This window comes from Nyctibius grandis, chromosome 11 (genome assembly GCF_013368605.1).
Source record: "Nyctibius grandis isolate bNycGra1 chromosome 11, bNycGra1.pri, whole genome shotgun sequence".
NCBI lineage: Eukaryota > Metazoa > Chordata > Aves > Nyctibiiformes > Nyctibiidae > Nyctibius > Nyctibius grandis.
In genome coordinates this window covers 5,326,056-5,347,476 of record NC_090668.1, presented here as the reverse complement: position 1 = coordinate 5,347,476, position 21,421 = coordinate 5,326,056, and the positions used below count along the sequence as shown (strand labels likewise).

Sequence of the window (21,421 nt, the reverse complement as noted above, 5' to 3'; positions counted from 1 at the left end):
GTCCCTGCATGGCTGGCACGGTGCCCCCATGGTCTCAGCATGGGGTCTCCAATGTCCCCATCTTGGGGTCCCCAATGTTCCCTGCACAGGGTCCCCAATGTTCTCAGCCCAGGGTCCCCAACATCTCCATCCTGGTGTCACCATGGTCTCAGCACGGTGTCCCCAGTGTCCCCATGGTCCCATCATGGGGTCCCCAATGACCCCATCACAGGGTCCCCAACATCTCCAGCCTGGTGTCCCCATGGTCTCAGCATGGTGTCCCCAGTCTCCCCAGTGCAGTGTCCCCATGGTCCCACTGCAGGGCACCCACGTTGGGTCCCCAGTGTCCCCAGTGTCCCCAGTACCCCTGGGGGGCTCGGGGGCTCAGAGGCTCAGGACCCTCCAACACCACCCCAAAACGCCGCTACCCCCCCTGGAGCGAGAGTGACCCTGACCCCAACCCCGGAGCAGTTGGGGGTGCTGTGAGATGGGGGGGGCGCTTTAAGACCAGCGCGACGAGACGCGGCCCCTTTAAGAGCGGCGGGACGCGACGCGGCCCCTTTAAGAGCGGCCGCCGCTCTACGGCTGCGTGCGCCGCCTCCTCATTGGTCGGCCAAACGCTTCTGGCGTCACGGCGCCTCCCTCCGCCGGAGAAAGGAGTCCCGACGCCCCGCCTCCTCCCCCCGCCTCGGCGGGGCGGGCGGCGGAGGGATCCGCGAGGGGGGGTGTGGGGTGTGAGCAGGCGGGCGGTGCTGCGGACTGGCGGGATCACCTTGGCAGCGCGGCGGCGCGGCGCGCAGAGGAGCGGCGGCTGGTGAGGCGGACGGGTGAGGGGCCAGGCTGGGTACCGGCGGCAGCAGCGCCAACAACAGTAGCAGTAGGAGGTAACGGCGGCTCTGAGGGGCGGCGAGCGAGCAGCGGTACCCGCCACCATCCCCGCCACCATCCCGCTTTTCCCGCCGTTGGGCGAGGGTCTCCCTCAGGGCGAGGGGCTGAGGCGGGAGCGGGGGGGGGAGCAGCGGCCGCGGTGCACCCTGGGAAGGTGGAGGTGTGGGGCGGGGGGCTGAGCACATGGCGCTGCTCGGAGCATCCCGGGTGCCGCCGCTCTCCAGTGTCGGCCCTTCGAGGTGAGGTACCGGGGCAGGGTGTGGGGGGGAAGCGTGTGCTCGGGGCCCGCCATTGCAACATCCCGCCCGGTTTCCTGGAGGCTCGGGCTGGACCGGAGTCTTCTGGGAGGCTGAGTCAGAAGGAGCCGGAGCGAAGCGCTTTGCCACCCCCCCTCACCCCCCCTCCTCGGTGCCTGCGCTCACGTAGGAGCCGCCGCGATGCTCTGAAGGGCATCGGCTTAAATCAGCGTACGGCTCGCTGAGCTCCGCAGCGCTGCAGCAGCCTCTTTATCTCCCCCTCCCTCCATCCCCCTGGAAGCGAAGGCCCCTTCTGAATTAATTTTCTCCCTGCCTAAACACGTCCGATTGATTCGGACTGTCTCTTGAACTGTGGGAAGAAAAAAACCCAAACCTTTGAAACGTGTTTAAAAACCCTTTTTGCAGGCATGAATAGTGCTTTTGTCGGCGGGACAATGGCAGCCCTCCCGGCTGTCTCCTCAGATTAATGAAGTTAGACGGCAATCTCGAAAAAAACCTGCTCGCTTCTGATAAGGCAGCTAGGCTCAGGTTAACAGAAATCAGTGTTTCGCAGAGGTTTTTGTGATGTTAATGCCTTAACTTTCTGCTACTGTGATGCTGCTCATCCTGACTTGCATTGGCCTAAAGGTTGGGTGACAAAGAGGTTTTTTGGGCTACCCAAATCCCTCCAGGGCTTGTTGTGCAATCAGGAGTGCTTAATTAAAAAAAAAGCCTCAATTCTAAGCATGTAATTTCATGCCCGACATCCCATTTATAAAGCAAAATTTTGGCTAATTTAGAGGAGTTCAAGTTTGGTGGCCTGATGGGTCATGCTGATGCCAGCTCGTTTTTTCCAAACCACCAAGAGACTAACGAGGACCTTTTCTGCCGAGGCAGGAAGCTCTGCTGCGAGCCACGTGTTGGAAGCAGGGACTTTTGCCTGCGAAACCCTTCCGAGAAACTTGACTTTCACTAGGTAACGAGCTTGCAGAGACTGCGGCACTGCCTGTGAGCCTGCGTTTTTCTTCGCTGCCTCCTTTATTCACCCAAAGTCGTAAATTTAAAAAAACCCATAATTTATCGTTGATAGCTGGAGTAATCCAACACCAGCGTTAATTCCCTTTCCGCACACCGAGCTGATAATTTAATTTAATACAAACAAACCGTTTCCCAGGCTTGGTCGGACCACGTGCTGCGCCTTTATCTCCTGCCTGACCAGAGGCCGTTTTTTTTCCCAGGGGAAGATGGTGCCGGGGCTGCCGCAGCGGGCGGTGTTGGATGGCACGTAGGGAATGGGGCTGCAGGACCTTGTCGCTGCCGTGCGCAGCTGGGCGCGCAGCAAACCTCCATCCTGGAGCTGGGGATGCAGCAGAGGGTTCTATACTTCCACCTAGAGTTCTGTTCAAATGTAAAAAAAACCCTAAAACTTTCTTTTATAATGCAAAAAAGGTTTTTTACAGCTTCCTTGAAGGCAGCCAGGTGATTTCTGCTGGTGTGGGGCTGGGCTGAAAGGCTTCTTGTCCTCTGTCAGAGCAACATGCTGCAAGGTTAAATTGGTGGGTGTGCCCAGACTACAGATACCCTGGAGATAAGTCTTTCTCTTCACCAATATCTGATCCTCATCACCTAAACTCGCTTAATTTTTTTGCTCAGCCTCCTGTACGCCGTTGCCCTCTAGGGAGGGCAGGCTGGGCTAAGTCATCGTGGATCTGACTGCGGCTAATCCATCCGCACGTAGGGAAAGTGCTGATGTCGCCCAGCACCCTGGGGGCTGGCCTGACCTTCCCAGCCCCCCCAGTAACTCGTTTGCTGAAAAATCCAGAGAGGCATCTCCTCCAGGGAGAGCGTGTGCCAGCCGGAGCAGGTGGTGGCTTTTGGGTCCTGTCCAGCGTTGCAGAAAAGCGCTGACATTTTGGGGTGGCCATCTTGTACTTACGTAACGGCGCGACGGCACCTCCTGCAGCAGCCGCCGAAGGAAGAGCGTGTTGCCCTCCCTCTCTGGAAGGGGGGGTTGGCTTCACTGCAGAGCTGGGTTGGTTTTTTTTTGTTGTTGTTGAGTCCCTTTAGCTTCTGGAACGAACGAAGCTGATGTTTTTCTAGGCTTTTTTGGGCAATCTGAAGGCCTGCCCTGTTTCATAACCCTGCCCTTCTCGAATACAAGTGCTAACTCAAACCATTTCTGCCTCTGGCAAGGGACCCTGGGCGTGAGCAGCCTTGTTCTGCAGCATCAGTGAGGTTGTGTAAGTGAGGCTGACCCATAAAACCCCAATCATCCCCCGCCGTGAGCCTCCCCTGCTGCCTGCCTGCAGCTTTTACGGGCAGTAAAACATCTTTGTCTGGTGTGGCGATGGTTAATGCCTGGGGACAGTCCCTGCCACTGCGGTTTCCACTTCCCTTTGTCGCTGATAACAGCAAAGGCTTGGCCCGGGGTGGGGATTGCTGCTGCCTCTCCCTTCTCTTTCCCTGAGGGCAGATCCGGAGGTGCCGTTGGATTTAGGGTTGGATATAGGGTTTCTCTCAGCTGACCGCAGGATGAGCTGGCTGGGGTTAGTCACCTCGCTACTGCAAACCCGGCCGTCCTGACCTCAAACGGCTCTTTCTAGAATATTCGAGAGCCAGGGGAGATACCAGACATCTTTGGGATGCCCTGCCTGAAGCACAGGCAGCCCAAGTAATAAACTTGGGGATTTAGTTGTTACTCCTTCAGGAAGGAATTCAGATTTATTCAGGCTTTGTAGGGTATTGCTTCCCCCCTTTCCTTGCTCAGCCCAGACTGAGTGCTCCGTGTCTTCAGGCGTCCTTGAAGTCTGTGCTCCTCTGTCTGATATTAAAAAAATAAGTCTGGAGTGGTGGGAAATGCCAGACATTCCTGTTAGATTTATAAGACTGGTCCTTTCAGTAAAATTCAGTGGATGCTTTGTAAACACATGGTAATGGGAGGCAGGAGGAGATAGTCTGAAGTGAAGCTTGGTGGTAGCAGATGGGTATTTGGGGTAGTTTTTGGCTGCTGCGTTTCTGCTCTCGCCCCTGGACAAGGTCACGGTGTCTCTGATTCATTTTTCTGAGCTCACTGCACTGCTGGAAAATCTTGTTCAGGGGATTTCAACTGGGAACTTAACTTTGCTTTCTCTTTATATATTTATAAAGACTTTAAGGGGGTTTAAAATTATATTTGCAAATGACTTGAGTGGGTGGGGGATTTCCATGAGATGGGGAGAACTCACCTGCCTCTTTTTAACACCTCCCAAGCCATGCTCTGGGTGCAGTTTCCCTTGCAGGGTCCCGTTGTTTCGTATCCCTCTCGTTCCTAGAAGCTGCGCAGAGCCGCTCGCCCGTGTGTGTGTGTGGAGGTGGATTTCCCAGCAAAGGCTTCTTTATTTTATTTTTGGCATCTAGAGAAGCTGGTGCCGCTCCGCAGGTGTCGGAGGATGTGGCAGCAAGTGTTAGAGGGCTGAAACACCGTGTTTCAGGCCTGACCGGCGGCTTTCCCTGTGATAATGGGACTTTGTCGGGCTTTTTATGTGGGCAGACCTCCTTGTCCTGACTCGGGTGAATCAGCAGTTTCTGGCAGGGCTGAGGGAAAGGAGCCTTTGCCAGGACAAATTATGGTTTTTTTTTTGCTGGCCTGACTCCCTCTGCGCCTCGTGGGAGCGAGGTGGTGGTGAGTCAGGGCTGCCTGCGAGAGGACCCGCACGATCTGCACGTAGGTGGGGAAGGTCTGCGGAGCAGAGGGGAGGAGCGTCGGCGCCAAGGGAAGCCTCTGTGGCAGCGGGCAGGCACGTGGCATCTCCTGCCTGTCCCTTGGAAGCATGGCTTGGTTCTGGTCACACCCGCGAGCCTGGCGAAGCTTTCGGGTTTATTAGTGCCTCTGTTCCGAAGCTGAAGGCACTGGGCTAGCTGGTGGGCGCAGCTAACACCATGTTGTGATTTACTGGGGTGGGGTTTGTGCCTGCTTGGGGCAGGCAGATCAAACCCCTGCCTTTAGCTGAGCAGCAGCCCGTGTTTCTGCCAGCGCCACGCTAAAGGCGTATCGTATAGGTGAAGGTGGCTTACACTGGAGGAGCAGCCTGCTTTGAGTAGCCCCTGCGTGCCCAGGGGATGAAGCTTGAAGTCAAACCACTCTTTGAAGTTTGACTAGTGATCTGTCCATGCTGGTAGCCACCTTACATCACTCTCTTACCAGAGGCTTTTTGAACGCCGGCAATCTAGCCTGGACAGGTCGAAGAGGACAAACAGCTTTTAGCTGCCACCGCTACTTGAGAACGAAATTATCACGGTGCGGCCTGAGATTAGAAATGCCCGAAGGCACCAGCGCTGCTGGGAAACGAGTGTCCTCCCATCCCAGCAGACAGTGCCGCTTCCTTCTGGGATTGTGGCTGTTTCTGCCGTTGTGGGGGTGCTCTAGTCCTGTAGAGGCAAGCAGCCTGAGTTCAGAGAGCTTTTTAAATCCACTTTGAAAAAAAAATAACCAGTTTTAAGCCTTGTGGTGGTTTTCTGCTGCCTTGGGTGAAGTGGAATGCAGGGGATGGGGGAGACCCGCAGCATCTTCGGTTTGAAGAGAGACCTTGAGCACGTTAAGTCTTCAGTCTTTTACGTGTTCTCTGCCAAGGTGTTGTGTTTAATCAACTGGAGTCTACTTGCTCGTACAGGCTTAAAGGATGGGTTTTAAGCTTAGGCGGACTTCGCCGTGCTTAGGTGCTTCTCGGCAGAAGATTGCCTGCCTAAGAGTGTACCCGCAGTCACGCTAGCGCCGAGCTGCCCCGGTCCCCGGTTGCGATGGGAAACGCAGCCGAGGCCTGTAGGAGAAATGACTGGAGAGGTGGGAGGGAGGAGGCAGGATCTCTGCCTGCGCACTCAAGTGCTTGAATTTTGCTGCGTTGTGTAGCTCCAAGGGAAGACTGGCAATGAAGAGAAGCTATGAAGGGAACATCTGCGTAGAAGGCAGGTGAGCTTTGGGTGGTTTACGTGGGGGATGACGTGGAAATAAAAGTGTGTCTTGCCTGTATCTGAGACTCTCAAGTAGGAGCATAAAGATAGTTTGACCCAGTAGCAGCTTTCTTGTTACCTCCATATTCATCACGTGGGTGTGTTGGTGTCTCTGCTCGATGAGCAAGACTGGGTGATGCCTAAACCTGGCACCGCTTTTTTTTCTCTTCTAGACAATCGATTCCAGAGACGATGTCGAAACACCACGATGCAGGGACTGCTTTCATCCAGACCCAGCAGCTGCACGCTGCCATGGCGGACACCTTCTTGGAGCACATGTGTCGCTTGGACATCGACTCGGAGCCGACCATTGCAAGAAACACTGGCATCATCTGCACCATTGGTAGGCGATACTGAGATGGGAAAGAATCGCAGCTGTGAAGCCCTTGTGTTGGTGGAACTTGTTAGGGAAATTGTGAGAAGGCTTCAGCTTTCATCCCTTGCCAGGGCTGAACTTGTGTGTTGAAAGAACACGATTTTCCCAGGTCTGCCTAACCCTTGTTGTTGCTAGGAGTGAATCCAGTAGCTGGGGAAATCAGAACTGGTCAGGTTCTGCTGTGCTCCTCAAGGCAAGTTAAAACAACCTTTGCTGTAGAGATGAGCTGCTTCAGCGCTGAGCAAGCCTGGATCCATTATGCCTTTTCTTTTCCACATGAAACAGCCTGGCGTGCGTGGGTTATCTCATTATTTTTTACCAAGTTAATATTCAAACTGTTTCTTCCTCCTAGGCCCAGCCTCCCGCTCGGTGGAGAAGCTGAAGGAAATGATTAAATCTGGAATGAATGTTGCCCGCCTCAACTTCTCTCACGGCACCCATGAGGTAAGGGTGGGGTCTGAGCTGATAACTGCCCGGACCGGGCCGTGTGTGTGTGGCTGCTGACCCTGTCCCTCGCTGAGGAGGGAATTCCAGCTTCCTCCAGACCAGCCTTGGGGTGGGAAGGTGAAACGTAGGCTCCGCTTTTGGGGAGAGCCTGCTGGTTGTACCTACTGAGCCTGTGTGGTTGCTGATGGGTGTACTTCCAGTGTACTTTCTGAGCCATTTTGAAAGCGGTTCCAGTTGCTTCCACACCCTTCTCTGTACCAGAGGAGCCAGGTAACTGGTATTTGGTGCTTGTGTGCCACGAAGTCCTTCAGTTCTTCCTCGCGTCCTGCTGTTCGCTGTGCAAAGCTGCTGCTTCTCAGTTAATAGCAGAAGCCGAGAGCATTTGTCCCCGCTTGTCTCACTTCTTGTTTCCTTGCTGGGGGTTTTGCAAGCAGGCCATCAATGAATAACCTTGTCTCAAAAGAAAACTGTTAGTGATTTGAAGTAATTACCGTGCCTAGTTGAAAGAATTGAACTCCTGGGTTTGCTTGGTTAACCAGCTGCTCCGGGTATGTTCCTGGCAGTCGTGAGGTGAGCACCACTGTGCTTGGGACGTGGTGCGGTGGCTTGTAAGAATAAGGTCAAAAGAAATCAACACTGTTTGTGGCAGAGAAGCCCTCGCTTATATAAATAGATGAGATCCTCAGCGACGCTGGATGAGGTGAGGATCCCATTCCAGGTTACCTAGAATGCCACCCTGAGCTTTCCTGCTGAGTTTTTTTTTTACCCTGGCTGCCCTCCAGCTTTCAAAATGTCACCCGGTAGCCAGTGGCAGCTGGAGGTGGCTTTACTTACTGAACCGTGAGCCTCGCGGTGTGTAACAGCTCGGCCTCTCAGCCCTCCTGGCCTTTAAAGGCCACAGGGCACTGTGGAAATCGAAAGGTCTGAAACTTAACTGTGGGCAACCATCAGACCTTGACTAAAAACCCAGGGGCAGTGTTGGTGCGTAGGCTGCAGTTAGCAAAATCTGCCTGAAGAAAGGGTGGCGTGGCCGAACTCTGCCTCTCGGTAGCCAAATCCTGCAGCTGGGTGGCTCTTGGGCTGGCTGGCTCGGCAGGGAATTGGTGGCCAAGTTGAAACTGGGAATTTTCACACCGTTACTGCCCAGCGGAGCTGCTGTGGTTTGTGTACTTGTTAGCTGAGGTTAAGGACGGGGACTGTGGCTTTCTCTTTTGGGTGAGGTCTAATTGCACATTTCATAGGGATGGGGTTAGGTTACAGCAGAGTCTGGTCTTGCTGTCGTCTCCTGTTGAGTTTGACTGTCAGCCGTAGCCAGGCTTAAGTTTGAGTCCCCTCCTGATTCCTCTGAAACACTCCAGTTTCCTCTAAAGGATTTTCATCCGTTGTGAGCGCTTTGGTTCTTATGTCCACCCTAAGGCGTTCAGCAGGGCTTCAACTTCTAACAGAGCTGCTCTAGCACCTGGCTGGAACCCTTTTATATAGAAAAAAATTTGCTTTGACTTCCAGCTCTGCCTGCATTCCTGTTCTGCATATGTAACTCCTCAGGAAGTGACACTCCCGAGGAGCCAGTTAGTCAGCAGTAGCAAACTCAAAAGGAGAAAGCCCAGGTGACTGGAACCAGATAAGCGTAATAGCACCGTTCGGGCGAGTTTTCTGTACTGCATCCATGTAGGCTGCGGTGCGTGGAAGGGTCGGGCTCTTCTCAGTCTCAACTTGCACATTTCATCAGTAAACAAAAGTAGTTTTCCTGCTCTAAAGAGTCAGCAGCTGCGGTGTATCTCTAGCCAAGGGCACGCATGTGAACTTTAGCGCAGCTTTTTCCGGCCCCACCTTCCTGGCGCTGGATTATGGTCCCCACGATACTGAAGTCGGTGTGTGGGGTTTGTGTCGAGGCAGATGCGTGGCGTGGGGGGAGCCGGCGTGTTTCCAGGCGAGTCAGGTCAAACACTGTCTGTGGCACAGAGAGGGGAAAGGGTGTTTCTTATCTATAAAAGCCTGTCAAGTGTTGTGCAACTGGCAGTCAAGGTTATCTCTTAGTGTTGTTTAAGCAAGTAAAGTAAACTGATCTGCTGGTCATCTGAAGCTCATTTGAGGTAGTTGGGGTGGGAGTTTTCCCCGCAGAACTGCCTGTCCTGGAACTGGCAGCGCTAGCGAAATGCTTTTGCACCCGTGAAAGTTTGGAAGCCGGGTGAGTGGTGCTGGAGTCTTGAACTTGTGGCCGCGATTGCTTTGACTCTTGGAATAAAATGTAGATACTTAAATGGATCATGTTCTTTTGGCAAATCCTTTATCTTTAGGGCAAATTTAAGCCAAAGAGTTATACAAAAGCTTGTCCGTGTGGGACTGATAAGAGGGGTCAGGCTGGAAGTCTATCAGGGAGTTGACAGCGCAGAGGATGGCGTCCTCCTTTCCATGCTCTGAAGGGAGGAGGAGAACAGCCGTGTGTGGCAGTCCCTTAGCTGTGACATTCTTCTGGCATTCAGGAGTCTCTTCCACACGCATAATCATCCAGCTGCCGATGTTCTGCTGTGTTGAACAGGCAGATGTCCGGCAAAGCTTTTGGAAACGTTCTTCCTAAAGTCCTTGTTGGTTGGTGGGCCATCTTCAAGCAGCAAGTGTACGTCCTGATGGAAAATCACTTGGGCCGAGCGCCTGGGCTGTCTCCTTGAGTTGTCCTTCTGGACTTAGAGCTGGGGGCACCAAAGGCATGGCCAGATAACTGCTGGACTCCACTTTTATGTGGGGAGGGCCTTTGTATCCTCACGCTCTGCTTTTCTGGAAGCTCAGTCTGAATTAAATTCTCAAGCTAGAACTGAAATTGAGCAGAACGTGAGAGCAGAGCTGTCAGCTTGGGCAGTGTCTGGGGGGCACAGTGGTCTTTTTCATAAGCAGTGGAGTACATATGGGCTGATCATTTCCATCTCTTTTTTTTTTTTTCCTTGCTAGTATCATGAGGGCACAATCAAGAACGTGCGAGAAGCTACAGAGAGCTTTGCCTCTGATCCCATTACCTACAGACCTGTGGCTATTGCACTGGATACCAAGGGACCTGAAATCAGAACTGGACTCATTAAGGGAGTAAGTTGCTCTTTTTTTTTATCCCACTTTTTTCAGTGTATGAGACTAGATATGTTGTGTCTCTGGCCTTTTCCAAACAAAAAATGTCTCTTGGAAATGAGATAATGAACAAACTACCAAAAGTTTTGATGAACTGCTGCAGGCTGGGAGGTGGTCGTGTGCTGGTTTTTACTGGTTCTGCTGAAATGCATGTTTTGGCACGCAGAGTGGCACAGCAGAAGTGGAGCTGAAGAAGGGCGCGGCTCTCAAAGTCACCCTGGATGATGCCTTCATGGAGAAATGCGATGAGAACGTGCTGTGGGTGGACTACAAGAACATCACCAAGGTTGTAGATGTTGGCAGCAAAATCTACGTGGATGATGGTCTGATTTCTTTGCTGGTTAAGGAGAAAGGTGGGTAACGACCGTTCCAGCTATGCCTGTTGGTTTTCCCTCAGAACATATTTGTGCTTTCCCTCCAGTAACTGTTTTTTTAGCTTACAGTTGTGTATCAAAGAAAGGAGGACGTGGTTCTTAATGCTGTAGTGAGACTGTGAGCAAAACTTTCTCTACTTCAACTGTAGCAAGTTCCCAAAAACTAACTGCAGCTGGGTTTCACTGGACTCATCTAAAACCCCTCTTTGGAGGTGAATGTGTGGTAGGGACATCCCAGTGCTCCTGATCAAAGCCTGTTTAGCTAATTGATACTTTAGCCAGGCTAATTCATACTTTTAATGCAGGATTTAACTGGTTTTACAGCATAAACCCTGAGTTTTGTGGTTAGAGACAGAACTAGCTTCAACTAGTGAAGTAGGGGCAAGGTTGGTTCCATGATACTCCCTCTATAGCGCTGCCTAAACTGCTCTAGCCTCAAGGTATCGCCTCCAATCCCAGAGTGTGTAAGGAGATGGAGGGGAGGCTTTTGGGGTGCTCAGTTTGGTATTCCAGGGCTCCTGTGTGCAGAAATACAACCTGGTGGCTTCTTTTTTTGGGACACAGTCCCAACCTCCTGCACAGAACAAACGGCATCTTCTTGAAGAAGAGTGTGGAAGTAGTTTTAAACCAGTTTGTTGTGCTCCCGTGGGTAAATTGCAAGCTTGTGTGTTCCATAAATCCGCTGAAGAGAGCGGTGATGTGTGTTTTATCGCGTGTGATTGCTGTTGGCACTGCTGTTCTCATGCAAGGGAGGTGGTGTGGGAGCTGGCAGCAGGGAGCTTTCTGGTAAACACTGCCCATGGGAACGCATCTGTTTCAGGCAAGGACTATGTCATGACGGAGATCGAGAACGGCGGCATGCTCGGCAGCAAGAAGGGAGTGAACCTGCCTGGTGCTGCGGTCGACCTGCCTGCGGTCTCTGAGAAGGACATTCAGGACCTCAAGTTCGGTGTGGAGCAGAACGTGGATATGGTGTTTGCTTCCTTCATCCGCAAAGCTGCCGATGTCCACGCCGTCAGGAACGTGCTAGGGGAAAAGGGAAAGAACATCAAGATCATCAGCAAGATCGAGAACCACGAGGGTGTGCGCAGGTGAGCTGTGGGCAGGTGGCACTTCGGGTTTGTCACTCTGTGTCAATGGAAGAACACAGCCTCTTCATGCTGTAGTCTGGACTCTTAGTCTCTGGCTTGCCAGCAGCAGCGAACTTACTAGTCTGAGTAACAGGGTAGTAGTGCAGTCACGTAATGCCATCTGCGTGGGACTTGACGTAGCTGCGGTACGAGCAGGAGTTGTGTAACTGTCACACACCTGGGGACAGTATCACAGTGTCCCCACATCCCTGAAAAATCTGTGAGAGCTTTGTAGCGAGCGTGAGTTCAGACTTTCCCAACTTGCTGTTCGGGTTGCAAATCGGCGAGCTAATGATCACCAAGTCGGTGGGAAACTATCGGACTGAAATCTCAGATCAGCTCGCGCTCCTCTCCATCTTTGTATCGCTTTAGGAAGCTTTTTGTAGCACTTCATACACGCTGTGACTTGTCTTGTTTCTCTTCCTCCTACCTTGGCATTACGGGATGCCAAAATGGCACGTGGAAAGCCTGTGTGCCACCAGCGTAGCCGCGTATCGTGCTCCAGAGCGGTGCTGCCTTCCGGGGCAGGGAGGACAAGAGACAGGAACGTGCTTTGCAGAAGCAATGTGATAACAAACCTCTTCTCTTGCTGTCAGGTTCGATGAGATCATGGAGGCCAGCGATGGCATTATGGTGGCCCGCGGTGACCTGGGTATCGAGATCCCTGCTGAGAAAGTCTTCCTCGCCCAGAAGATGATGATTGGGCGTTGCAACAGGGCTGGCAAACCCATCATCTGTGCCACTCAGGTAACTGGGAACGCAACACTAGCTCCTAACTGCCAGAGTCCAGCAGGGTGTGAACGTCGGTAGCTGTCACAGCTCGATGGTGTTCACTAGAGAGTAAGATACCAAGAGCAAAGAGGTTTTGCTTGTAGCTGAACAGCTCATCTTGAGGCACTTCTTTAAAGATGTGGTTGGGATCTGCCCTAATAAGGTTACAGGACCTCTTGTGTGGCTGTTGAAGGCTTTACTCCTCAAAGCCTCATGCAGCCTGAGCCTTTTGGGCTGACGAAACAAATTCTGGGGGGAAAAATCCTTTATGCTTTGCCTTGGTGTCTTGTAGCAGCACACCTGTGTCTAACAGAGGAGACTTGTGAGATTCCCAGGTATCTTACAAGAAGCGCCCACACTGCAGGAACTGAATAAAAGATCCATCTCATTATTTTGGGAGCTGGTAGTGAGGGAAAACTGATGCTCAGCTTCACTGGTTCCAGTAGGGATCATGTGCAGACAGCCCTCAGGCACTGGGAGGACTGGTTTCCTGGCTGTGCTTGCTCTGTGCCCAGGCTGTGGAAGCAAAAACCATCTCTAGACAGCAGTCATCGGACAAGGTTCTGGCTTACAGTGGCACATGCTCCTTCCTCTTCCTGTATTGCTGCTGAAATGCAACTGAAACGCTGCCTCAGGCGGTGTTTTGTGAGGAAATGTTTGTGAGTGATGTTTGCCCTGTGGGGAGCTGCAGCGAGGGGGAAGCTGAGCACCTGAGGAAGGTGAGGAGAGCTGGCCAGGCTTTGGTGTGTGGAGTTACAGCAGCTTCTGGGAGAAGGGGGTAGGAAGAGCTAACCTCGTGGAAAGCTGTCCTGTTTTCTCTTCAGAGTGGGTGCTTAGGAGGCTGGTGGTGTTAGTGGTTCTGAGTTTACCAGCCTGTACATATTGCATAAAGAACTGGAAATCTTGTGGTGGATGGAGATGACAAAACCAAACCCCTAGCTGCTAATTTGGGAACGTGTTCCTTGGCCCAAGCCTCTGTCCTGTACCCATGGGAGAACTCTCCTCCCAGAGTCCTTAGGTGCATCCCATCTTCTGCCCTATCTATAAAGTATATCCAAGTGCTCTAGTGAAAAAGCAGCTGGTTCCTTCTGCGGTGTCTTAATTTCTTTGGCCTTATTCTTCTCCAGATGCTGGAAAGCATGATCAAGAAACCTCGCCCGACCCGCGCCGAGGGCAGCGACGTTGCTAACGCCGTCCTGGACGGAGCGGACTGCATCATGCTCTCCGGAGAGACCGCCAAGGGAGACTACCCGCTGGAGGCTGTGCGCATGCAGCACGCTGTGAGTACTGCCTTAGCCCTCGGGGGGGCCCTGTCCTGCAGGTGAAGTTAGCACCACTCTTGCCCTCCATCTTCCACCTGAAGATCTGAGTGTGGCTGGTGCTAGGTGGCAGCACCCAGCAGCCCGAGCTAGTGATCCCTTTGCGCTCTCGCTGTGGGTGTTTCTTTACCTAGCGTGGCCCTGAGGGCCTGAAACCTCACTTTGTGCGCTCCAAACCATTGTCAGGCAGAGCCAAGAACTGCTCTGCAGGGCTCCAAAATCTAAAACTTCACATTTCTCCTACTAATTTTTGTTTAGACCAGGGTAAAGGGGTTTTCGGTGTTACGTTGTCATGAGTTTCTTCAAATGCCCCATTCGTTTTGGCATATGAAATGCCTTAAACTTCTCCAAGGTCAAGGAACTGCTTAAGCAGTTTGTCTCTAGATAACGAAGGGTATTGGCTGACTCCTCTGGGGGGGTGTGGGGGAGGCTTGTGAGTCTGATTTCCAACACCTGGTGCCCTTGGTGTCGGGGGTGTTTGTTGCACGAGTACTGACAGCACCGTGTTTTTCCATGCCTGAACTGCCAGAAACCTCTGCTCTGCTTCGAGCTCACCCAGCTCGTGTTTCAGCTAATAAAAAGCCTGATGCCAAGTACCTACGAGTGTGGCTTCTCCCCAGTTACCAGTGCTGTGAATCGCAGCAGTGATAACTCTCACCAGTTTGATTTGCAAGCCAGGTTACAGAGATTAATCAGCTCAGCTAGTGTTTGTTTGCAGTGTGTTATGTAAATAGCTCTTACCTGGGCAATATGGAGGGGTGGGGTTTTTTTTGCACGTGGCAAATGCAAAATATGACTTGATGATTACGTGGCAGTGACTGCTGGTTTACAGGCTGAACGCTAACGATGCACCTAAAAGGTTCTTCCTCAGTTTTTCACCCCCTAAATCATAACAATTGACTTTCTACCAAGAGTTGGAAACTTGCTGCAGCAAAACCTTACACCTGGATTTCCATTCTGGCATTAATTCTTAGACTCAGGTGGGTTGTATTGTACCTGTAGCCTGAGTTCAGGATCTGTTGTATGTGCTTCCCTCTTCCTGCAGACCTGGGAGTAGCAGTGTTCACCCTCCCTGGTCCCTGCAGAAATACAGAAGGTTTTAACCCTCTGCGCAGCAGAGCAAATCTAGATTTGATTTATTTAATGTAACACGGCACGGGCAGCAAGGTGCCAGCTCTGTGCTGGTAGGAGCACGTCCCCTTGCAGTCAGGATCTTTCAGCTGAGCTAATTTGCTTGGTGTTAGTAGAGAGAAGCAATAGTGCCCTGAATAACCACAGTCTGAAAACCTGCAGCGTGACCAGAGCAGGTGAATATTTCCATCTGAAGTGGTCAAGCCGTCATAGTGGGGAGAGAGCACCTTACCTCTGGTAGAGAGCGGCTCCTGTATGCATTCCCTGCCCTGAAATTGGTGTCAGTCTGGGTTTAGATGTGTTTATCCAGTCCTGCTACAGGAGTATTGCAAGTAAAGCTCCCTCTGTAGTGAAGTGCAGACAGCAAACATGGGCTGTGATGCTGAGAACGAGCAGGGCCTGCGCTCTGTAGTATCCTTGCACCTCTCTCCAAGACTTGACCTCTCTGTCCCCAGCCTGTCCCCAACTGCTGGGACTCTGCAGTGGTTTCGCTTGGCAATCCCTTTCCAGCCAGCCTTGTAGAAACCAGCTTCCTCCGCAGTAGCTGGCATCTGTGACAAAAACACCACGTGCCCTGAGTTTAGTAGCAAGCTTCCACCTATTGGGCAGGTTGTTTCCTGCCCGTGGGAGCGGGCTTCCTTCCAGTTCCAGTCCATGACCCACACTTGTCTTCAAACGCTGCCCTGGCCATAGTGTCTAGTGGGACCAAGGCTTAAATAGCTGCTCCACTGGCCTTTCTCCCACCTCCACCCTGGTATCTCCACCCCTGTAAATATCCTTTCTCCCACCTCCACCCTGGTATCTCCACCCACGTACCAACTGCAAACCCTGTAGCCGTTTCCGTGTGAGTAAAGCCAGCTGCGACGTGGAGTTAAGAATCCTTGTGCCCTTCCAATGTCAAAGCAGCCATGTGTGTATACACATATTCTCCTACAACTGGGGAACGCAGCTTCCCTCTAAACTCAGGTTCACCCTGCGTGTTACGCAGAGCTGCCTGCCTGAAGATAAACTGCCTGCCTGCCAGCTCTTGCGTTTGGAATAAGCGTTTTGAGGCGAGTGCTTCCATTTTACCTTCATGGCAAGCACAAAGCCAGCAGGAACAACTCCGAGTGCTCTAGGACTGGAGTTGGCACTGGAGTGCAGTTCTGGCCCGTCACATGTGTCCTGGTATTTTTAGATATAAGGTACTTAACTGCTTTGGCTTAAAGTGATGTCTGTGGAAGAGGGATAATTCCTAGCATCACATAAAATAATACATTAACACCAGAGTAGCCAAATTCTGATCTGGAAGGGGTCTAACTACAAAGCTTTCACTGTAAGGGCACTTCAGTCTCTGCTTAAACATCAACTCGTCATGCTTTGTGTGGCGGCTGCTCCCTTTCCGGAGTAACCGGATAAAGTTGTCCTTGACAAGATGATCCACCTTTGCATGCTTTCCTAGTCTCTGCAAGCCTTCTTTATCGGGTTGTCAAGGGCTAGCACGGCCTGCCGAGATGAGAATTGTCCTGAAATGTGAGCGATTCCCAGTGCACGGGGATGAATTAGATTATGGAACATGTTGCAAACACTTAGTTTGAACAGAAAACCCCGAGTTGTGCCTCTGCGCCTCGTCTGGCGCTGCACAAACACCCCAACACACGGATTGTGACAACCCTATAAGGAAGACTTGTTCCTGTTTATTTCTCCATTACTGAAAGGGAAGTTGGTACAACATGGAGGTGAAACTTCCTTGGCTCTCAAGTTAAACTGAATCTTGGCCGGCTCTCAAACTGAATCTAATGACACTGAGAGAGTCTCCCACCTTCAGGGGTGACGTTGAAAGCGTGTTGCTTGCACGTTGGCTCCGTGAAAACTGTCCCGGTTGTGTTGGGAGAGCGTGAAGGGGGGACATGGAGCTACAGGGATCTCCTCTTGAGGAACTGGAGGCAGGGAGATGGCACAAGAGTCTTGCAAGGAAGAAGCAGCCACAACAAAGCGCGGTCTGACTCTGAGCCGCCTTGCTGTGGTCCTGGAAGGGCAATCTGCCTCTGGCTGCTCTGCAGGGGCACCGAAATACAGCAAGTGCCACCTTCGAGTGCCTGCCCCGGGGAGCAGGGCCCGCCGGCTGAGCGGCGTGGTGGCTGTGGGGCGTTCAACAAATTAACAGCCTGAGAGCCAAAGGGTTTCACAGCCTGACCTTTAATATCCTCTTGCATGCATTACTATGACAATGAAGTAAATTAACGTGATCTCATGTTACTCTGGTATATCTTTCCTTCTTTTCTTTTCCTCTTTTTCCTCCTCCTTCCCTCTGGCTCGGGCCTGCAGATCGCTCGTGAGGCTGAGGCCGCAATGTTTCATCGTCAGCTGTTCGAAGAAATTTTCCGCCTCAATGTTAACAACAGGCACCCTGCCGATGCCATGGCAGTAGGCGCAGTGGAGGCCTCTTTTAAGTGCTTAGCTGCAGCCCTGATAGTTCTGACCGAGTCTGGCAGGTAGGGCTCAGAGAGGGGACTTGGTGCCAGTTGTTTTCCATGAGTAAAAACCACGCTCCCTTCTAACACCGCAAATATCGAGCGAGCCGCTCGCTGCTACATATCGGCCTTGCAAATAACCTCTGCGGTGTGAGTCGAGCTCTCTGTGGCAGGGAGGGAGTGCAGGTAGGCAGGAGCAGAGCGAGAGTGCCTGGCAGTCGGCATGAATGTCACCTGAGTGTGGGCTCGGTAGGGCGAGGTGACTCAGGAGGTGCCACCAATTTGGAAAGGAACCCTTGAGAATCGAGCGGTTCCTCTCTAAGGCCGCGCTGTTTGGTTGCGGCCGTCACGCCGGCGTGTCAGGCTGCAGCCGGCCGTGCTAATTGGTAACTCGTTATGTCAAAAGCTGATTGTATTTGTGTGACACCTCGCTGATAGAGCACCTCGCCTTACCCTGTGCCGGCCCGAGCGACTGACGTGAGTGTTGTCTTCCCGAATGCACGTTGCTCTTTATAGATTGCCCGGGAGGCCGAAGCCGCCATCTTTCACAGGCAGTTGTTTGAGGAACTCCGTCGTCTGACCCCCCTGAACTGTGACCCCACGGAGGCCGCCGCTGTTGGCGCTGTGGAAGCGTCCTTCAAGTGCTGCAGCGGGGCCATTATTGTCCTCACCAAGTCTGGAAGGTAGGAGGTGACAGGTTCCCTCAGGTCAAGCCCTCTTCGTGACAGGGTGGGGGAAGGAGACTCCCAAAAAAGATGCCTTTGAAAAGAGTAAGAGCTGTAGGAGGGAAGCCCAGGCTGGTTCCTCGGGAGATGGGCAGACGCCTTAAACATCTGCACGTACGTAACCTCCGAGCTCCTCTGCCAGCGTGGCACCAGCGCCCAGCCCTGCCTGCCCGTGCTGCTGCGAGCAGCACCTCTGCCAGCAGCGCTGGCTGGAAGAGTCAAGGGAAAATAAGCGTTACAGCTTTGATTCGTGCTTCTTGGCAAGAAATCCTCCATCTAACAGTAAGGCAGAAGTTGAGTGGATGCAGAATCTATTTTTTTTTTTTTAAATCAAGGCCTTGGTCTTTTGTAGTAGCATCCACATTATTGGTCCCTTGCTGAACCTTTCAGGCATCAGCCCTGCTTACCTAAGCCTGAGTGGTGAAGAGGGATTGTTTAGCCTAGAATTGTTAGGTGGGGAGATGGAAAGCACTGGAAATTTCCTCGTAGGGGCTTCCTTACGCCTGCCTGCGAGTAATCTCGCACGTGTCCGGCAGGCGCCCAGCAGCCAGGCGCTGCCTGTGCTCTCAGGTAAGAGACAAGCAATGCAGATGTGCTCGAGCTCTATAGTTGAGGACTTCTGTCCAGTGACAGCAGTAGATCCTCGCTCTTCCAGTTGTGGAGAGAGAGCTGAAGCCTCGCTGGTGGCTTTTTCCATCCAGAGGAACGAGGCTGCCTGCTCTCAAAGCATGTCCGACCATAAGTCTCAGACTGCTTTCTGGAAGAAAAATCTGTATTTCTTAACGTTGGATTCGGCCCAAAGAAATAGTGCAGCAGCAGAGAGGTGGTTATATGGCGCTGGGCACGGGCTACCTGAAGATCTTGGACCATCAGTGAATTCCTTCACCTAAATTTACAGCTTAAAATGATTCGAAGCAGCCACTTTCTGCAAGAGGTGAGGAGTGACGATGAGCGTTGAGTTGCTGGATACCCTCGTGCTTCTAATGTTTCTTTGTCAAAGGTTCCAGTCTTACACTTGACCTTTTTAAAGAGCTTTGAAATCTGATATTTGAATATTTTTAGCTGTGGATTCTGTTACAGCCTTTGAGTACCTGGCTTTCCTGGAGCCTACCGGGGGAGGCTTCTTGGGCAGCGTGGGAAGGATTGTCTGAGAGCTGGCACGTGTGTTTGGGTGCTTCGAGCAGACTGCTACTGCCTACTTTAAGCAGCGATTTGTTTTGAGTATTGCTGAGCTTGGCTCCACTAAACAAGGCTGCAGAAGCTGTCGTGGAGATCCTGGCGTGCTCCCGGAGCTGTAAATGTCAGTTTTCACCCCCATTTATTTGCTGGTGCGCTCTGTAAGCAGTGCCCGGGGAAGGGGAAGCCGGAGTCCCCGCCCGGTGCGTGCTCCTTGCTATTTTAAGCCAATTTAAGGACTCTTGTGCCCAACTTCCCGGTATAAATTTTGACCTCAGTCGCATTTGCTTCCCGTTGGGCGCAAGAGCAGAGCTCTGTGCGGAGGAACCGGCCTCTTCAGCGGGTGAACGTGGCCGGGAGGCAAATGGCTTCCTCCTTGGCAAGCTTTGGGGCAGTGCTGCTGGCGCGGGCTCTTTCCATCCCATTAACAGAGAGCTCCTCAAACCAGAGGAGCTCACAGGGACCCCCTGCATGGAGACGCCAAGGACCGCTTGCAGAGGCCAGAAGAAATGGCACCTTGCCACCTTAACGTAGCAACAGAGACAAAGAAAGGCTTGTTTGGGGGACCAAAACATGCAGATGGCGCTTCCTAAACTCGGAGGTGAAGTGATTTTTTTAATTTTTCACTCCCAAGACTGGAGTAGGGACTGTCACCAGCCTTTGGTGGTCCTCCCAGTCACCTAACTGGGAATTCTGCAGAGCATTGAGCTCGTTGGGGAGCTGGGCTCTTGCCTGTAGTCACCCTCTACGTCTCTCCAGGAATTTTGTGGAGCCCTCCAAGGTGCCAGGCAAACCTCGCCGCTGCTTGTGCTCCCTTTGGCCGCACACAGGCTTCCTCTCGGGCCTCACGTGGTGGCTTCACCTTGTGTCTGGTTTCCTCCTAGGTCGGCACACTTGGTGTCACGGTACCGCCCGCGGGCTCCCATCATCGCCATCACCCGTAACGACCAGACGGCACGTCAGGCCCATCTCTACCGGGGCATCTTCCCCGTCCTGTGCAAAGAACCGGCCCACGACGCCTGGGCCGAGGACGTGGACCTCCGCGTGAACCTGGGCATGAACGTTGGTGAGTGATGGTGTGGTGGGACGTGGTGGGGCAGAGCACCTCGGGTGCTGCTTGTGGGGTTACCCATGGGGACCAGTGACCAAGGGAGAGGAACTGGCTGCCTGTGTGGTAACAGCATCCGCTTGGGAAACGGGGGATGGTGGTTGCATGAGCAGAACCACATCCGCTGGGGAAATGGGATGGCGGGAGGAGCCCAAAGCTGTCTGAGATGGGTGGGACAGCCGGAGGGACCCCTCGGTGGCGTGGGGCGCGGGTGACAAGCGGTGTTCCCCTGACGCCTCCCTCTCTTCTCTCCCCAGGTAAAGCACGTGGGTTCTTCAAGAGCGGCGACCTGGTCATCGTCCTGACGGGCTGGCGTCCCGGCTCGGGCTACACCAACACCATGCGTGTGGTGCCCGTTCCCTAAGCGACTGACTCCAACCAGCCACCGCCTTCCTTCCCCTCCCCGTCCCCTCCGCTCCCCTCTGCCCTCACCTTAGCCCAGCCATCGCTTGCGATGTTCTCCTTGGTCCTAGAGTTGGATGTAGGTTGCTAAACACCACCCAGTGCAGCAGCAGCAGGCGGAAGAGACCTGAAATCACTAAAATAACACAAAAAAAATATATACTTGAAGTGTTTAGTTTTTTTTAAAACCCCCTCCCCATAGCAGAAGTATGTTGGAGTCAGCGTAGGAGGTTCCTGCCTGCCCCTGGGCCTCCTCTTAGCCTAGTGCCTGTCCTCAGGGTGTGAAATGTCCCTTTCCCTGCCCCTGTTTTGGGGGTGACGGGGAAGGGGAGAGGTGATATGTGGTCACTGTCACCCTCCTCCCTCCAGCCCAGCTGCTCTTCACCCCCCTCCTCTACAGCCACAACCCTCCCCATAGACCAAAGCCCGGGTGACTCCAGCCCCCTCCAAGGCTCTTCTTCCAGGGCTGGGGGTAGAAGAAGGGTGTTTCCTCCGTGCGAAGAGCTTCCCATGCTCCCCAGGCCACCTTGTCTTGTGTTAGTGGTGTCCCCCCTCCCCGTCCCCCCCCCCTCCCCCGGGGTGGCACAGCACAACTGTCCATCAATAAAGAGAAGCTGAAGCACCCGCTGGCTGCCCTCTGCCTTGGGGGGCGTCTTGGAGGGGTTGGGGGGGGTCGGGCAGAGGCTGGAGGGGACCCTGCCCCAGCCCTGGGTCTCTGCGTGCTGCCACGGCGGGGGGTGAGACCCGCCCGGCGCAGGGGTAGACCTGAGCTCCGGCAGCGGCGAGGTGCGCGCGGTCCCTTT

At 53.1% G+C, this 21,421-nt stretch overlaps 1 protein-coding gene across 3 annotated transcripts; it reads left to right on the top strand.

Moving 5' to 3' along the window:
• Window positions 1-771: 771 nt before the first annotated feature.
• Window positions 772-21,242, top strand: PKM (pyruvate kinase M1/2). Of its 3 annotated transcripts, none has more exons than XM_068410047.1 (11): window positions 772-863; window positions 6,263-6,432; window positions 6,818-6,909; window positions 9,859-9,990; window positions 10,196-10,382; window positions 11,224-11,494; window positions 12,130-12,280; window positions 13,432-13,584; window positions 17,062-17,228; window positions 19,993-20,174; window positions 20,474-21,242. In XM_068410047.1, exons 2-11 carry the CDS (start codon window positions 6,282-6,284, stop codon window positions 20,578-20,580), a joined length of 1,593 nt encoding a protein of 530 aa, XP_068266148.1. In that variant the 5' UTR covers window positions 772-863; window positions 6,263-6,281; the 3' UTR covers window positions 20,581-21,242. The 3 variants fall into 3 exon arrangements, with proteins under 3 accessions (XP_068266148.1, XP_068266149.1, XP_068266147.1); XM_068410048.1 differs by having other exon boundaries at window positions 783-806; XM_068410046.1 differs by lacking the exon at window positions 772-863 and adding an exon at window positions 6,004-6,048.
• Window positions 21,243-21,421: the final 179 nt, after the last annotated feature.